The sequence below is a fragment of the Oncorhynchus keta genome, chromosome 6, assembly GCF_023373465.1.
Source record: "Oncorhynchus keta strain PuntledgeMale-10-30-2019 chromosome 6, Oket_V2, whole genome shotgun sequence".
Lineage (NCBI taxonomy): Eukaryota > Metazoa > Chordata > Actinopteri > Salmoniformes > Salmonidae > Oncorhynchus > Oncorhynchus keta.
Genome location: NC_068426.1, coordinates 19,351,935 through 19,365,827, shown reverse-complemented (window position 1 = coordinate 19,365,827; position 13,893 = coordinate 19,351,935). Strand labels below are relative to the sequence as shown.

At 41.0% G+C, this 13,893-nt stretch overlaps 1 protein-coding gene across 1 annotated transcript in view; it reads right to left on the bottom strand.

Moving 5' to 3' along the window:
• LOC118385170 (fibroblast growth factor 11-like) overlaps window positions 1-13,893 on the bottom strand; it is an 86,287-nt gene that overhangs the window by 26,132 nt on the left and 46,262 nt on the right. Inside the window, exon 3 of the mRNA XM_035772071.2 lies at window positions 7,880-7,983. Within this exon, the coding sequence (XP_035627964.1) occupies window positions 7,880-7,983 (104 nt within the window). The remainder of the gene's footprint in view (window positions 1-7,879; window positions 7,984-13,893) is intronic.

Genomic DNA, 13,893 nt, shown 5'->3' with positions numbered 1-13,893 from the left:
CTCTTGTTGGCTGGCCCTCGCTTCATACTCGTCGCCAAACCCACTGGCTCCAGGTCATCTACAAGACCCTGCTGGGTAAAGTCCCCCCCTATCTCAGCTCGCTGGTCACCATAGCATCACCCACCTGTAGCAGGCACTCCAGCAGGTATATCTCTCTGGTCACCCCCAAAACCAATTCTTACTTTGGCCGCCTCTCCTTCCAGTTCTCTGCTGCCAATGACTGGAACGAACTACAAAAATCTCTGAAACTAGAAACACTTATCTCCCTCTCTACTGCACCTGTACATCTATAATTTTATATATATATATATATATAAAATTACTTTACCACCTTGGACTTTTTTTGCCTTTACCTCTCTCATCTCAACTCATTTGCTCAAATCGTATATAGACTTATTTTCTACTGTATTATTGAATGTATGTTTGTTTTACTCCATATGTAACTCTGTGTTGTTGTATGTGTCGAACTGCTTTGCTTTATCTTGGCCAGGTCGCAATTGTAAATGAGAACTTGTTCTAAACTGGCTTAAATAAAGGTGAAAAAAATGTATTTAAAACAAATTAGCCTATCAGAAGCTTCTAAAGCCATGACATCATTTTCTGGAATTTTCCAAGCTGTTAAAAGGCACAGTCAACTTAGTGTATGTACACTTCTGACCCACTGGAATTGTGATACAGTGAATTATAAGTGAAATAATCTTGCGTAAAAATTACTTGTGTCATGCACAAAGTAGATGTCCTAACCGACTTGCCAAAACTATAGTTTGGTAAAAAGAAATTTGTGGAGTGGTTGAAAAGCGAGTTTTAATGACTCCAACCTAAGTGTATGTAGACTTCCCACTTCAACTGCATGTTATATTCCTTTTCCTTTAGCCACGTAAAGACTGATCTTCTTTTATTATAATCTGCTAAACCGTTACAATTATAACTGGCTATACTTATTTCACCCCCTTACTAGATACTATTCTCAGTCTAAATTGACCATAATTAGTGCTTGTAAAGTTACTGCCATCAGAGGTATTATGATGGTCAAAACTAGAGCTTTCAAACGTCTGATATTTAGGATTGAAGAAATAGTTTCTAGCAATATATGTTTTATTCCCTTGCCTGTTTACCTGTGAGCCAATCCCACAGATGTTTGAACATTGAGACAAGATATTATGTGTGTTGTAAATCTGAGTAAGTTGATGTGTATGATATTGGATGTGATTTAGTGAGACTGTGTACGTTGTCTGTATAAGAGTAAGACTGTAAAGTGTGACGTCCACATAAATAATAACCCCGCCAATTTGCATGGTTAAGTGTCTATGTGTGTAACATGTAGTGTGTATAGCCTTAATATTCATGATGATAATTGTAATCCATATCATATCACAATCATAGTTGATTCATAATTACTTTTAACATAATTAAAAAACACATCCCAGCATTTACATAGCAATTGACGTTTCACATGACCATGAAAGAGACATTGCATTACTCTAGAGACGGCTTCACTACAGTACAAATGTGTCCCGTACAATATGTTATTATTCCCCAATGTCCCTATTCTGATATCGCCCCCTTGCTTGTTATAAACATATAAAAACATGTAGACAAAGACATAGAAAAGATAAACAACCAAGAAACATGTCAAATTATAGAACAGTTCTCGACAATAGAGAAGAGAGGTGAGAGAGGGAGCGAAGAGAAGAGAAAAGAGAGAAAGAGAGTGAGAGAAGAGAGCGAGATCAAGTGTGTATGTGTATGTATTAGTCCGCGACTGAGTATGTGTGTGTTCATATCCACTTCATAGTGTTCAGATATTTTTACAGTTCCAACCTTTTTTTCGTAACCTGAAGTCCCTGTAGAATTTAGTGAAGTCATGATGTTATGGAGCTGTCTCGGAATAGCTGTCCATCTATAAAGAGTTTGTCCACAATGAGAAAGGCACGCTTACCCCTCTCCCTCTGTTGCCTCTGTACAGGATATAGTCTCTTGCGACGTTCATTTATCTCCTGTGGAAATTGGTCAGTGAGCCCGAATTTGGTCCCTTTTAAGCCCCTTCGCCTGCTTTTGATCAGCTCCTTTTGTTGGTGTTGTTCAAATTTTGCGATGATCGGTTGGGGACCCTTGGTCTTGTCGCTCCGAGCTCCAAGTCTGTGTACACAGTGGAAAGCCACCTTGTTTACAGTCTCTAGAGGAAGTTTCAAGGCGGATTGCATGAATTCTCTGATCTCTCCTTCTGGATTATTGGATGCGTCCTCAGGAATCCCAGAAATATTAGATTTTCACACATGCTACGACTTTGTATGTCTAGCAGCGACTCCTTGATCACCCTGTTTTCCCTGAGTAGACAATCCATTTTAGAATCGTGGATTTTTACCTTTGCTGTGAGTGCCTTGTTCTCTCATTGGAACGTGAGAATTTCACTCTCGCTAAACTCCAAACTCCCCCCTCAGCCCTGCTACCTTCTCACACAACTTTTCCAGTGTTGCGTGGATTCCAGCCAGAGCACTAGCCTCTACTTCAATGGTAAGCAAGTCGTCCGTGTCTGTAGATGAATCTGTTTGACATTTTTTTGTTGGGTGAGAGTTCTTTTGTGAGGTAGTCGGATCTTTCCATGATGGAGAATGTTGTTCCTCCGTAGTGTAAAGCTGTTGGTACTCGTCGATTTCCCTCAGGATCTCCCTAGTATCCAGGTTTGCTCTTCACTGCAACCAGTTGTTTTTAAAAAGTTTTTAACAATGCGTCTTTCCAACGACAACGACCGGTGTCTGTAGTACAGCCACCAAGCACTGTTGTTTGGTTGTTTCCTAGCTGAACGCGTTGCGGAATCCACGCGAACACAAGTTTGGTATTCTTATTTAATTTAATCAATAGCGGTTTCGTTTTAATCAAAAATTACAAACCGAGTATTTTTCAGCATACAGTGTTCTGCTGCGCACTCTGATAATGTGTGATTAAGAACACTTACTCTTTCCATGACATAGACAGACCAGGTGAAAGCTATGATCCCTTATTGATGTCACTTGTTAAATCCTCTTCAATCAGTGTAGATGAAGGGGACAGGTTAAAGAAGGATTTTTTAAGCCTTGAGACAATTGAGGCATGGAATGTTGTATGTGTGCCATTCAAAGTGTGAATCTTCAAAACAAAATATTTAAATGCCTTTGAACGGGGTATGGTAGTAGGTGCCAGGAGCACCAGTTTGGGTCAAGAACTGCAACGCTGCAGGGTTTTTCAATAGTTTCCCATGTGTATCAAGAATGGTCCACCACCCAAAGGACATCCAGCCAACTTGACACAACTGTGGGAAGCATTGGAATCAACATGGGCCAGCATCCCTGTGGAATGCTTTCGACACCTTGTAGAGTCCATGCCCTGATGAATTGAGTCTGTTCTGAGGGCAAAAGGTGGTGCAACTCAATATTAGGAAGGTGTACTTCATGTTTTGTACACACATGAAAAAAAAACAAATTTTACTATACAATACTACAGTACCTACTATAGAATTCTAGAGTAAACTGTAGTATACTGTATAATACTATACTACACACTTGAGTATCCCTCGATCATGTGCAGTACTTACTACAGAATGTTGTAGTATACTATAGTGAATACTACAGTATTTTCTGCAAAAAAAAACACTGTAGTAAAGACTACGGTAATATCCGCAAAAACACGTCAGTCCGTAAAAACACAACCCTTTTTTTTTACTTTAGTAACTACTACAGTATTTAATTTGCATATACCCTGCCCATTCCCCTCCCCAATATCCCAATTAGTCCCACTCAAATGTGAGAAACTTACATGTCAAGTCTAGACCATATATTGTGTTCCCTACAGGTTATAGAAAAGAGCAGGTTTGAACTATCCGTTTAGATCCCAGTCTTTCTTTCCTTCCTTCCTTCCTTCCTTCCTTCCTTCCTTCCTTCCTTCCTTCCTTCCTTCCTTCCTTCCTTCCTTCCTTCCTTCCTTCCTTCCTTCCTTCCTTCCTTCCTTCCTTCCTTCCTACCTACCTACCTACCTACCTACCTACCTACCTGAGAAAGCCTCCTCTTCTATGTCAAAGATAATTAAACAAAAAAGTTACAGTAAATACTACAGTCCGAAAAAAAACATTACATTAATTCCTATAGCATATACTACAGTTTTCTTTTACTGAAGTATTTATACTATAGTTAACTGTAAATACTTCAGTATACTACAGTACACTACAGTAAATACTACAGTTTTTTAGTCTGCAAAAACAGTACAGTGAATACTATAGTATTTGTACCATCGTGTACTATAGTATCATAGGTATTATAATTCAAGGTGTGCACAAGCAATTTACTGTATACTACGTACACATCAACACACCCATTAAAAAGGCAATCATCGGTTAATTTCAGAGGCCTGATTGACATGCATGGAAACTGCATCTGTAAAATCTAGAATCTCTCAATTGTGTCACATCCCACCCACCATCTCTCTGTCTCTCTGTCTGTCTGTGTCTCACACACACACACACACACACACACACACACACACACACACACACACACACACACACACACACACACACACACACACACACACACACACACACACACACACACACACACACACACACACACACACACACACACACACACACACACACACACACACACCATCGCCCCATTTACTCACACATCTCCCCCATCTCATGGCCCAGGAGGGTTTTCCAGAGCACACAGACAATAAAATGGGTCAGAACAGAGCTGAGTACTATTTTTTACAAAAAAAATAAGCAATTTTCCCGGAGTCTCCTACAGATATAGGGATGCTGAGGCTGAGGCTCATAGCTGAGACAACAGAGCAGTGTCATGGAGTTCCTTGTCATTAGCTCCTTACTGTTCTCTTGGGCTCTATGTGCACTTCACTAGCCTGACAAGGCTGGCTGATTACGCGTTTACTGCAATGAACAGCTGACTTGAATAGAAGAGGACAACAAATCAAAGTCAGAGAGAGGATGGAGGGAGAGAAAGAGAGGGAGAGGGAAAGAGAGGACGGGGAGAGGGAGAGAGAGAGAGAGAATTAGGGAGAGATAGGGAGAGAGAGAGAGAAAGAGAGAGAGAGAGAGAGAGAGAGAGAGAGAGAGCGAGAGAGAGGGACGGGGAGAATGGGAGGAACAACCGTAGAGAGAGGGACAGCAGGAGAGAGAAGGTGAGAGAAAGAGATAGAGAGAGAGGAAGAGCCCTGCAGAGGTTTTCCCCAATAGCAGTGTCCTCTGTGTCTCTTGCTGTCACTCAACTCAGCCTCTGTGACAGTGATGAGCTTGTTTGTCATCGGTCAGAACATTTGTCTGCACTGTCATGCACCCTCCTGAGGTGCCATCCCCCCTCTATCTCCAGCTGTTACAACACACACACGGACAGAGACAGACGGACGGAGACAGACGGACGGAGATGGACGGACGGAGACAGACAGAGACAGACACAGACATGATTGCATGCATGTGCAGGCACCTGTGCACACACACACATAATCACTCAACAGAATACATGACATATTCATCCTCACTCACACATACCAGCTTACCAGTGTGTGACTGTAGCACACGCCACCCATATAAGGTGACATCATCAGCATAACATCACACACTCATGAAAACGTTGCATGAAAACACGCCTCATATAAAAGACACCCAGTCAACTCAAGGTTAAATAGGCATCTGTGTGTGTGTGTGTGTGTGTGTGTGTGTGTGTGTGTGTGTGTGTGTGTGTGTGTGTGTGTGTGTGTGTGTGTGTGTGTGTGTGTGTGTGTGTGTGTGTGTGTGTGTGTGTGTGTGTGTGTGTGTGTGTGTGTGTGTGTGTGTGTGTGTGGACTGGATGTTTGCAGGGAAGTAGGGCAACAATATCTCAATGTTTCCCTTCGAAATCGCCTCTGTTCAGACAAGAGACGAAAGCCTTCTCATTGTCGCATGCTAATCGCCAGCTCAGGGATATTCACTCTATCTCTCACTTCCTCTCTCACACACTGTGGGGTAGCTGTTACACCCTTACACATCCAATGCTGCAACAACTAGCAAATGATTGTTTTCCGTGACCCTCCACACTTTCATGTTTCTGCCCTATATGCACTGTATGCTGACAGATTTGATGTATGACGTATGGCAGGGTAAAAAAAAAACAATACTTAGGTACATGCTCACACAAACAAACACACAGCGAGAGAGTGAATGTTCCACCTACTCTGTGTGCTAATACTATTACTCCATGTCCATTAGTTAGGAATTTTATGAATAATGACTAAACAATATCTACATTTAAATAGAACTTGAACTAATTCAACTCTACCCTGTTTTATTATATCTGATTAATCATGTTAATTCATAAGGAAGGGATTGTGTAGCATGAAACAGGGGGTAATTAAACATAATATAAATACCATTCCAGATGTGTTGGGGAGGAATGGATTGTGGGTTTTTAAGTAAGCAAAGAGGGTTGTTAACCTATGGTTGAACTGACTCAATTTAGCTCTGGGATGTTTAGATAAGGCAGCGAGTGTCTCCTTAGGTTTTCCATTATCTGGAACTGTCTGCTGAATAGTAATAGATGAAGGTGAGATTTCAGAAGTTAATCTTAATATGGTTTGTGTCTGGAGTGAATAAGCTAGGGGTTGGAATACAGCCTGCTTTGTCTTGGTCGATAGGAGGAAGGATATTTTATAACCTATGACGTCAAATTTTGTATATAAACTGTTTGTGGTTCAATGGCAGCGCGCTCCGAGAATAAATACTGTTATCTCATTTTGATAAGACTGATCTCTGTCTATTTTATGCAAATAAGAATCTTACAAATTCATATATAATAGACTGAGTGAATTTAATTAATGAACACATATGGGAATTATGAAATTCCTATGACACCATTAAAGGGAAAGATACCAAGTCAGTTGTACAACTGAATGCCTTCAAATGAAATGTGTCTTCCGCATTTAACCCAACCCCTCTGAATCAGAGAGGTGCAGGTGACTGCCATAATTGACATTCACGTCTTCAGTGCCCAGGAAACAGTGGGATAACTGCCTTGCTCAGGGGCAGAATGACAGATTTTTACCTTGTCAGCTCTGGGATTCGATCCAGGAATATTTCAGTTACTGGCCCAATGCTCTAACCACAAGACTACCTGCCGCCCCTTAAAGTAGCACCAAGCACAGTGTAGGTACTGTAATGGGCTACTTTCTTATTATTATTCAGATGTTTTTATGTTGTATGTTGTGTATATAGACCCTGTACTATACACCACAGGATGTTGGGGAGGACGGGCTCCTGGTAATGTTTGGAGCGGAATAAGTGGAATGGTATCAAGTACATCATGTTTCCATGTGTTTGATGCAATTCCATTTGTTCCGTTACAACCATTATTATGAACCGTCCTCCCCTCAGCAGCCTCCACTGCTATACACACTGTCCTCAACCGCATAAAATTGCACATCGCAGATTCAACACAAATGTACGCCTGCAGGCTACAGGGACATGAAGCACAAAAAACAACAGTATATCTAAGTGCCTTAACTGCGCCATGGAATCCAAGCCCATGGCACAGGATATGCAACTCCAGATTGAAGTCAATTTCAGCCCCATGGACAGCAACATAATTCTCCTGGAACAGAGTTCTGCACCACGGACAGCAATAACACAGACAATAATTGAGGAGATTTAGCAACAGCGGTCGACTCCTGATATGGCTGTTCCAGCCGTTACATTGTCATTATAACTGTCATTTAGAGAGTCAACTCAATGCTTCACGGAGTGTCTCTATTACTGGCGCTGGCCCATTGCCACACAGTCATTTCCTGAACATAACTACAGGAGACGGATTGTCCAGTATTTCTTTTGGTTTATTTATTGTTGAGCATGTGGACTCACAGAGGTGTAAAGGTACCCGTCACTGTTCATGCCCATGTAGAGCCCTGTCTTCGCCCCCTGGATCGCCACGATCCTCAGACCCACAGGAATCAAGTTGAACTGTGCTGCAGAGGGACAGAAAGAGGGAGGGAGGAGATTTAAACGTTAGAACATGAGACGAACATTCGACCGATCCAGAGAGAATCAAACTGAGCTTCCCTGTCTTCTAGAGCAAGTAATATGTGTCACCTCTGGATAACCCGCTCTTGCTGCGGGTGATTCCCTGATCCACCTCTACAGAGATGAGACCCTTCTGTATACATCTGACCCTTCTTTGGACACTGTGTTTGCAAACCTCCAAACAAGCTTCAATGCCATACAACACTCCTTCCGTGGCCTCCAACTGCTCTTAAACGCTAGTAAAACTAAATGTATGCTCTTCAACCGATCGCTGCCCGCAACCCGCCTGACTAGCATCACTACTCTGGACGGTTCTGACTTAGAATATGTGGATAACTACAAATACCTAGGTGTCTGGCTAGACTGTAATATCTCCTTCCAGACTCATATTAAACATCTCCAATCCAAAATTAAATCTAGAATTGGCATCCTACAAATCGTTCTTCACTCACGAAGCCCAACATACACTCGTAAAAATGACTATCCTACCGATCCTCGACTTCGGAGATGTCATTTACAAAATAGCCTCCAGCACTCTATTCAGCAAACTGAATGCAGTCTATCACAGTGCCATCCGTTTTGTCACCAAAGCCCCATATACCACCCACCACGGCGACCTGTATGCTCTCGACGGCTGGCCCTTTCTATATATTCGTTGCCAGACTCCAGGTCATCTATAAGTCTTTGCTAGGTAAAGGTCCGCCTTATCTCAGCTCACTGGTCACGAAAACAGCACCCACCCGCAGCACGTGCTCCAGCAGGTATATCTCACTGGTCATCCCCAAAGCCAACACCTTCTTCGGCCGCCTTTCCTTCCAGTTCTCTGCTGCCAATGACTGGAATGAATTGCAAAAATTGCTGATGTTGGAGACTTATATCTCCCTCACTAACTTTAAACATCAGCTGACCGAGCAGCTAACCGATCGCTGCAGCGGTACACAGCCCATCTGTAAATAGCCCATCCAACCAAATACCTACCTCATCCCCATATTTTTTTATTTACTTTTTTTCACACCAGTATTTCTACTTGCACATCATCATCACCACATCTATCACTCCAGTGTTAATCTGCTAATTTGTAATTACTTCACTACTATGGCCTATTTATTGCTTTACATCCTCACGCCATTTGCACACACTGTATTTTTTGTACATTTTTTTATTCCATGTGTAACTCTGTGTTGTTGTTTGTGTCGCACTACTTTGCTTTATCTTGGCCAGGTCGCAGTTGTTAGGGTGCAACACCTCACTAAAGACAGCTATGAGGGAAGACAAGGGAGACACAAAGGAAGAGAATGAAAGCATGTGGGAGAGATGGCGAGAGAAAACAAGAGAGAATCTCTCCAAGATGAAAGAGAGCATGAACAACAGAGAGGTTGAATGACAAACAGATGGCAGAAATAGACGTCAGGAAGGAGCAGAGATGGGAGGAAGGAAGAGAAAGGACAAGCCTATCTTCTATCTAGCCTGTCTCTTCTCACCATCTCTCTGAGGTGTGCTGGGTTTCAGGAGTGTTACTGAGCTCTTCTACAAAGAGACCAATGCAACCATCAGATCAGGAGAACAGAGAGGAGAGATTAGAAGACAGATAGTGTGGGAAAGATAGGGTGGAAAAGAGAAGGTAGTAATGAGAGAGAAAAGGGAACAATTATTGCTTCCATATACTTTGAAATGTGCCCCGTAAATATCACTATCAAATTCACACCTATTCTGAAACCTAAACCCATTGCAATAAGGAGCACAACGTCTTTGGCAACAAGTGATGGTTGTCTGTTTATTTGCAGATCTTCCTGCATGTGAGGGGGCATCTGACTTCCCAATCTCTAAATATACTTGAATAAGAATTTTGTCAAATAAATACGTTAATATTGAAAGTCATTAAATAATTCAAATCCATATTAAAAGTCAATAAACAATACAATCAAGTAATGAAAACTTGCAAAGTGAGCGGCCCTTGAGGATGTCTCAAGTGGTTATTTATTTACCTATTGCATAACCACTATATTCTTGTAGAATGGTGTCATAGTATATCAACAAAGTAGCCATATCTATACGTCTCTGTTGTTGGAATCTCCACCTCGCCATGCTACTGTCCACTCTCTTTCATACTCATCACTCTGTAGTGTCGTAGTCGCCATGGGCCAAAACCCTATAACAGCCTCCAGCCCAATCAAAGACTAGTCTATCTCCTCCACACGCTCCACTCCACTCGGCTTCTCACACAGACAGACAGCTGGGCTGGAGGAGAGCTGAGGACAGGCCCAGTCATCTCGAACACACACACACACACACACACACACACACACACACACACACACACACACACACACACACACACACACACACACACACACACACACACACACACACACACACACACACACACACACACACACACACACACACACACACACACACACACACACATCCCTCTCTGTGCCCCTCCCTTCCCCCTCTTTCTGATCCATTCCCTCCCCTCCCTCTCTTCTTCTCTATTTCTTTATTGCTCTATTGCTCCATTTCACTCTCATTCTTTCTCTACTTCCCTCTGTCTTCTCTGCACATGACCTCACCGTATGTAGGATTTCATGTTTGAGTGATTTTTTTGCACCTTGTCATGTTAAGCTTGTCACTAACTGTTTCAGTGATTCAAATCGAGAGTGTAACACTGAATGTTTCAGTGATTCAAATCGAGAGTGTAACACTGAATGTTTCAGTGATTCAAATCGAGAGAATGTAACACTGAATGTTTCAGGGTTTCAGATTGAGAGACAGTAACACTTAATGTCTCAGTGTTTCAAATTGAAAGTGTAATACTGAATGTTTCAGGGTTTCAAATTGAGAAAGTGTAATACTGAATGTTTCAGGGTTTCAAATTGAGAGACAGTAACACTTAATGTCTCAGTGTTTCAAATTGAAAGTGTAATACTGAATGTTTCAGGGTTTCAAATTGAGAAAGTGTAATACTGAATGTTTCAGGGTTTCAAATTGAGAAAGTGTAATACTGAATGTTTCAGGGTTTCAAATTGAGAAAGTGTAATACTGAATGTTTCAGGGTTTCAAATTGAAAGTGTAGTATTGAATGTTTCAGTGTTTCCACGTCATTTCAACAACAACAAATCGAGGTGATAAGTTTGAATTTTGCAAAGTCATCAACGGAAGAGAATTTTGTGTTTTTTTTCACCCTTTTTCAACCTAAATCCAATGACATGGTGAATGTTCGTTGTTGATTTCACGTTGAATTGATGTTAGTTGACAACTCCATCAAAATGACATCAAATGACATCAAATTACGTTTATGCTGTGTCGTTTATGCTGTGTCTTTTTGCGTTCTTTTACCATACCCCATGTACCGTGAAATAAAATAAAATGCTATTTTATTTGTCGCATGCACATATTTAACAGATGTTATTGCGGATGTAGTAATATGCAGTAATATCTAACAATACACAACAATGAACACGACTCTAAAATTAAAGGAATGGAATTAAGAAATATAGAAATATTAGGATGATATTAGGACGAGCAATGTCAGAGTCCGGAGTATAATATATATAAATATTCTGGTCAAAAGTTTTAGAACACCTACTCATTCAAGGGTTTTTCTTTATTTTGATTTTGTATTATTTATCCATTATTTTACCAGGTAAGTTGACTGAGAACACATTCTCATTTACAGCAACGACCTGGGGAATAGTTACAGGGGAGAGGAGGGGGATGAATGAGCCAATTGTGAACTGGGGATTATTAGTGACTGTGATGGTTTGAGGGCTAGATTGGGAATTTAGCCAGGACACCGGGGTTAACACCCCTACTCTTACGATAAATGCCATGGGATCTTTAATGACCTCAGAGAGTCAGGACACCCATTTAACTTCCCATCTGAAAGACAGCACCCTACACAGGGCAGTGTCCTGGGGCATTTGGGATATTTTTTTTAGACCAGAGGAAAGAGTGCCTCCTACTGGCCCTCCAACACCACTTCCAGCAGTATCTGGTCTCCCATCCAGGAACTGACAAGGACCAACCCTGCTTCAGAAGCAAGCCAGCAGTTGTATGCAAGGTGGTATGCTGCTGGCTAAATAATAGCGAAGAAATCAAAACTATGAAATAACACATATGGAATCACGTAGTAACCAAAAAAGTATTAAACAAATCTAAATATATTTTAGATTCTGCAAAGTAGCCAACCTTTGCCTTGACAGCTTTGCACACTCTTGACATACTCTAAACCAGATTCATGAGGTAGTCACCTGGAATGCTTTTCAATTAACAGGTGTGCCTTGTTAAAAGTTCATTTGTGGAATTTCTTAACACGTTTGAGTCAATCAGTTGTGTTGTGAAAAGGGATGGGTGGTATACAGAAGATAGCCCTATTTGGTGAAAGACCAAGTCCGTATTATGACAAGAACAGCTAAAATAAGTAAATAGAAATGACAGTCCATCAATACTTTAAGATATGGTCAGTTAATCCAGAAAATGTCAAGAACTTTTAAAGTTTCTTCAAGTGCAGTCGCAAAAACCATCAAGCGCTATGATACTGGCTCTCAAGAGGACCGCCGCGGGAAAGGAAGACCCAGAGTTACCTCTGCTGCAGAGGATAAGTTCATTAGAGTTACCAGCCTCAGAAATTGCAGCCCAAATAAATGCTTCACAGAGTTCAAGTAACAGACACATCTCAACATCAACTGTTAAGAGGAGACTGTGTGAATCAGGCCTTCATGGTCGAATTGCTGCAAAGAAACCACTACTAAAGGACACCAATAATATGAAGAGACTTGCTTGTGCCAAGAAACAAAAGCAATGGACATTAGACTTAGTGGGACTATCATTTCTTTTTCAACAGGATAATGACCCAACACACCTCCAGGCTATGTAGGGGCTATTTGATCAAAAAGGAGAGTGATGGAGTGCTGCATCAGATGATCTGGCCTCCACAATCACCTGACCACAACCCAATTGAGATGGTTTGGGTAGAGTTGAACCGCAGAGTGAAGGAAAAGCAGCCAAGTGCTCAACATATGTGGGAACTCTTTCAAGACTGTTGGAATAGCATTCCAGGTGAAGCTGGTTAAGAGAATACCAAGAGTGTGCAAAGCTTCTTCTTTAAAAAAAAATAGTATGCAAAGCTGTCATCAAGACAAAGCGTGGCAACTTTGAAGAATCTAAAATCTAAAATATATTTAGCACTTTCTTTGGTTACTACACGATTCCATATGTGCTATTTCATAGTTTTGATGTCTTCACTATTATTCTACAATGTATAATAGTACATGTATAATAGTAATAGTAAAAATAAAGTAGGTTTGTCCAAACTTTTTATGTATAAGTATATATAAGTATATATATATATATATATACACACACACAGTTGAAGTCAGAATTTTAAATACACTTTAGTCAAATAGATTTAAACTAGTAAAAATTCCCTGTCTTAGGTCAGTTAGATTCACCACTTTATTTTAAGAATGTGAAATGTCAGAATAATAGTAGAGATAATTATTTATTTCAGCTTTTATTTCTTTCATCACATTCCCAGTGGGTCATAAGTTTACATACACTCAATTAGTATTTGGTAGCATTGCCTTTAAATGGTTTAACTTGGGTCAAATATTTCGGGTAGCCTTCCACAAGCTTCCCACAATAAGTTGGGTGAATTTTCACCCATTCTTCCTGACAGAGCTGGTGTAACTGAGTCAGGTTTGTAGGCTTCCTTGCTCGCACACACTTTTTCAGTTCTGCCCACAAATGTTCTATAGGATTGAGATCAGGGTTTTGTGATGGCCACTCCAATACCTTGACTTTGTTGTCCTTAAGCCATTTTGTGACAACTTTGGAAGTATGCTTGGGGTCAT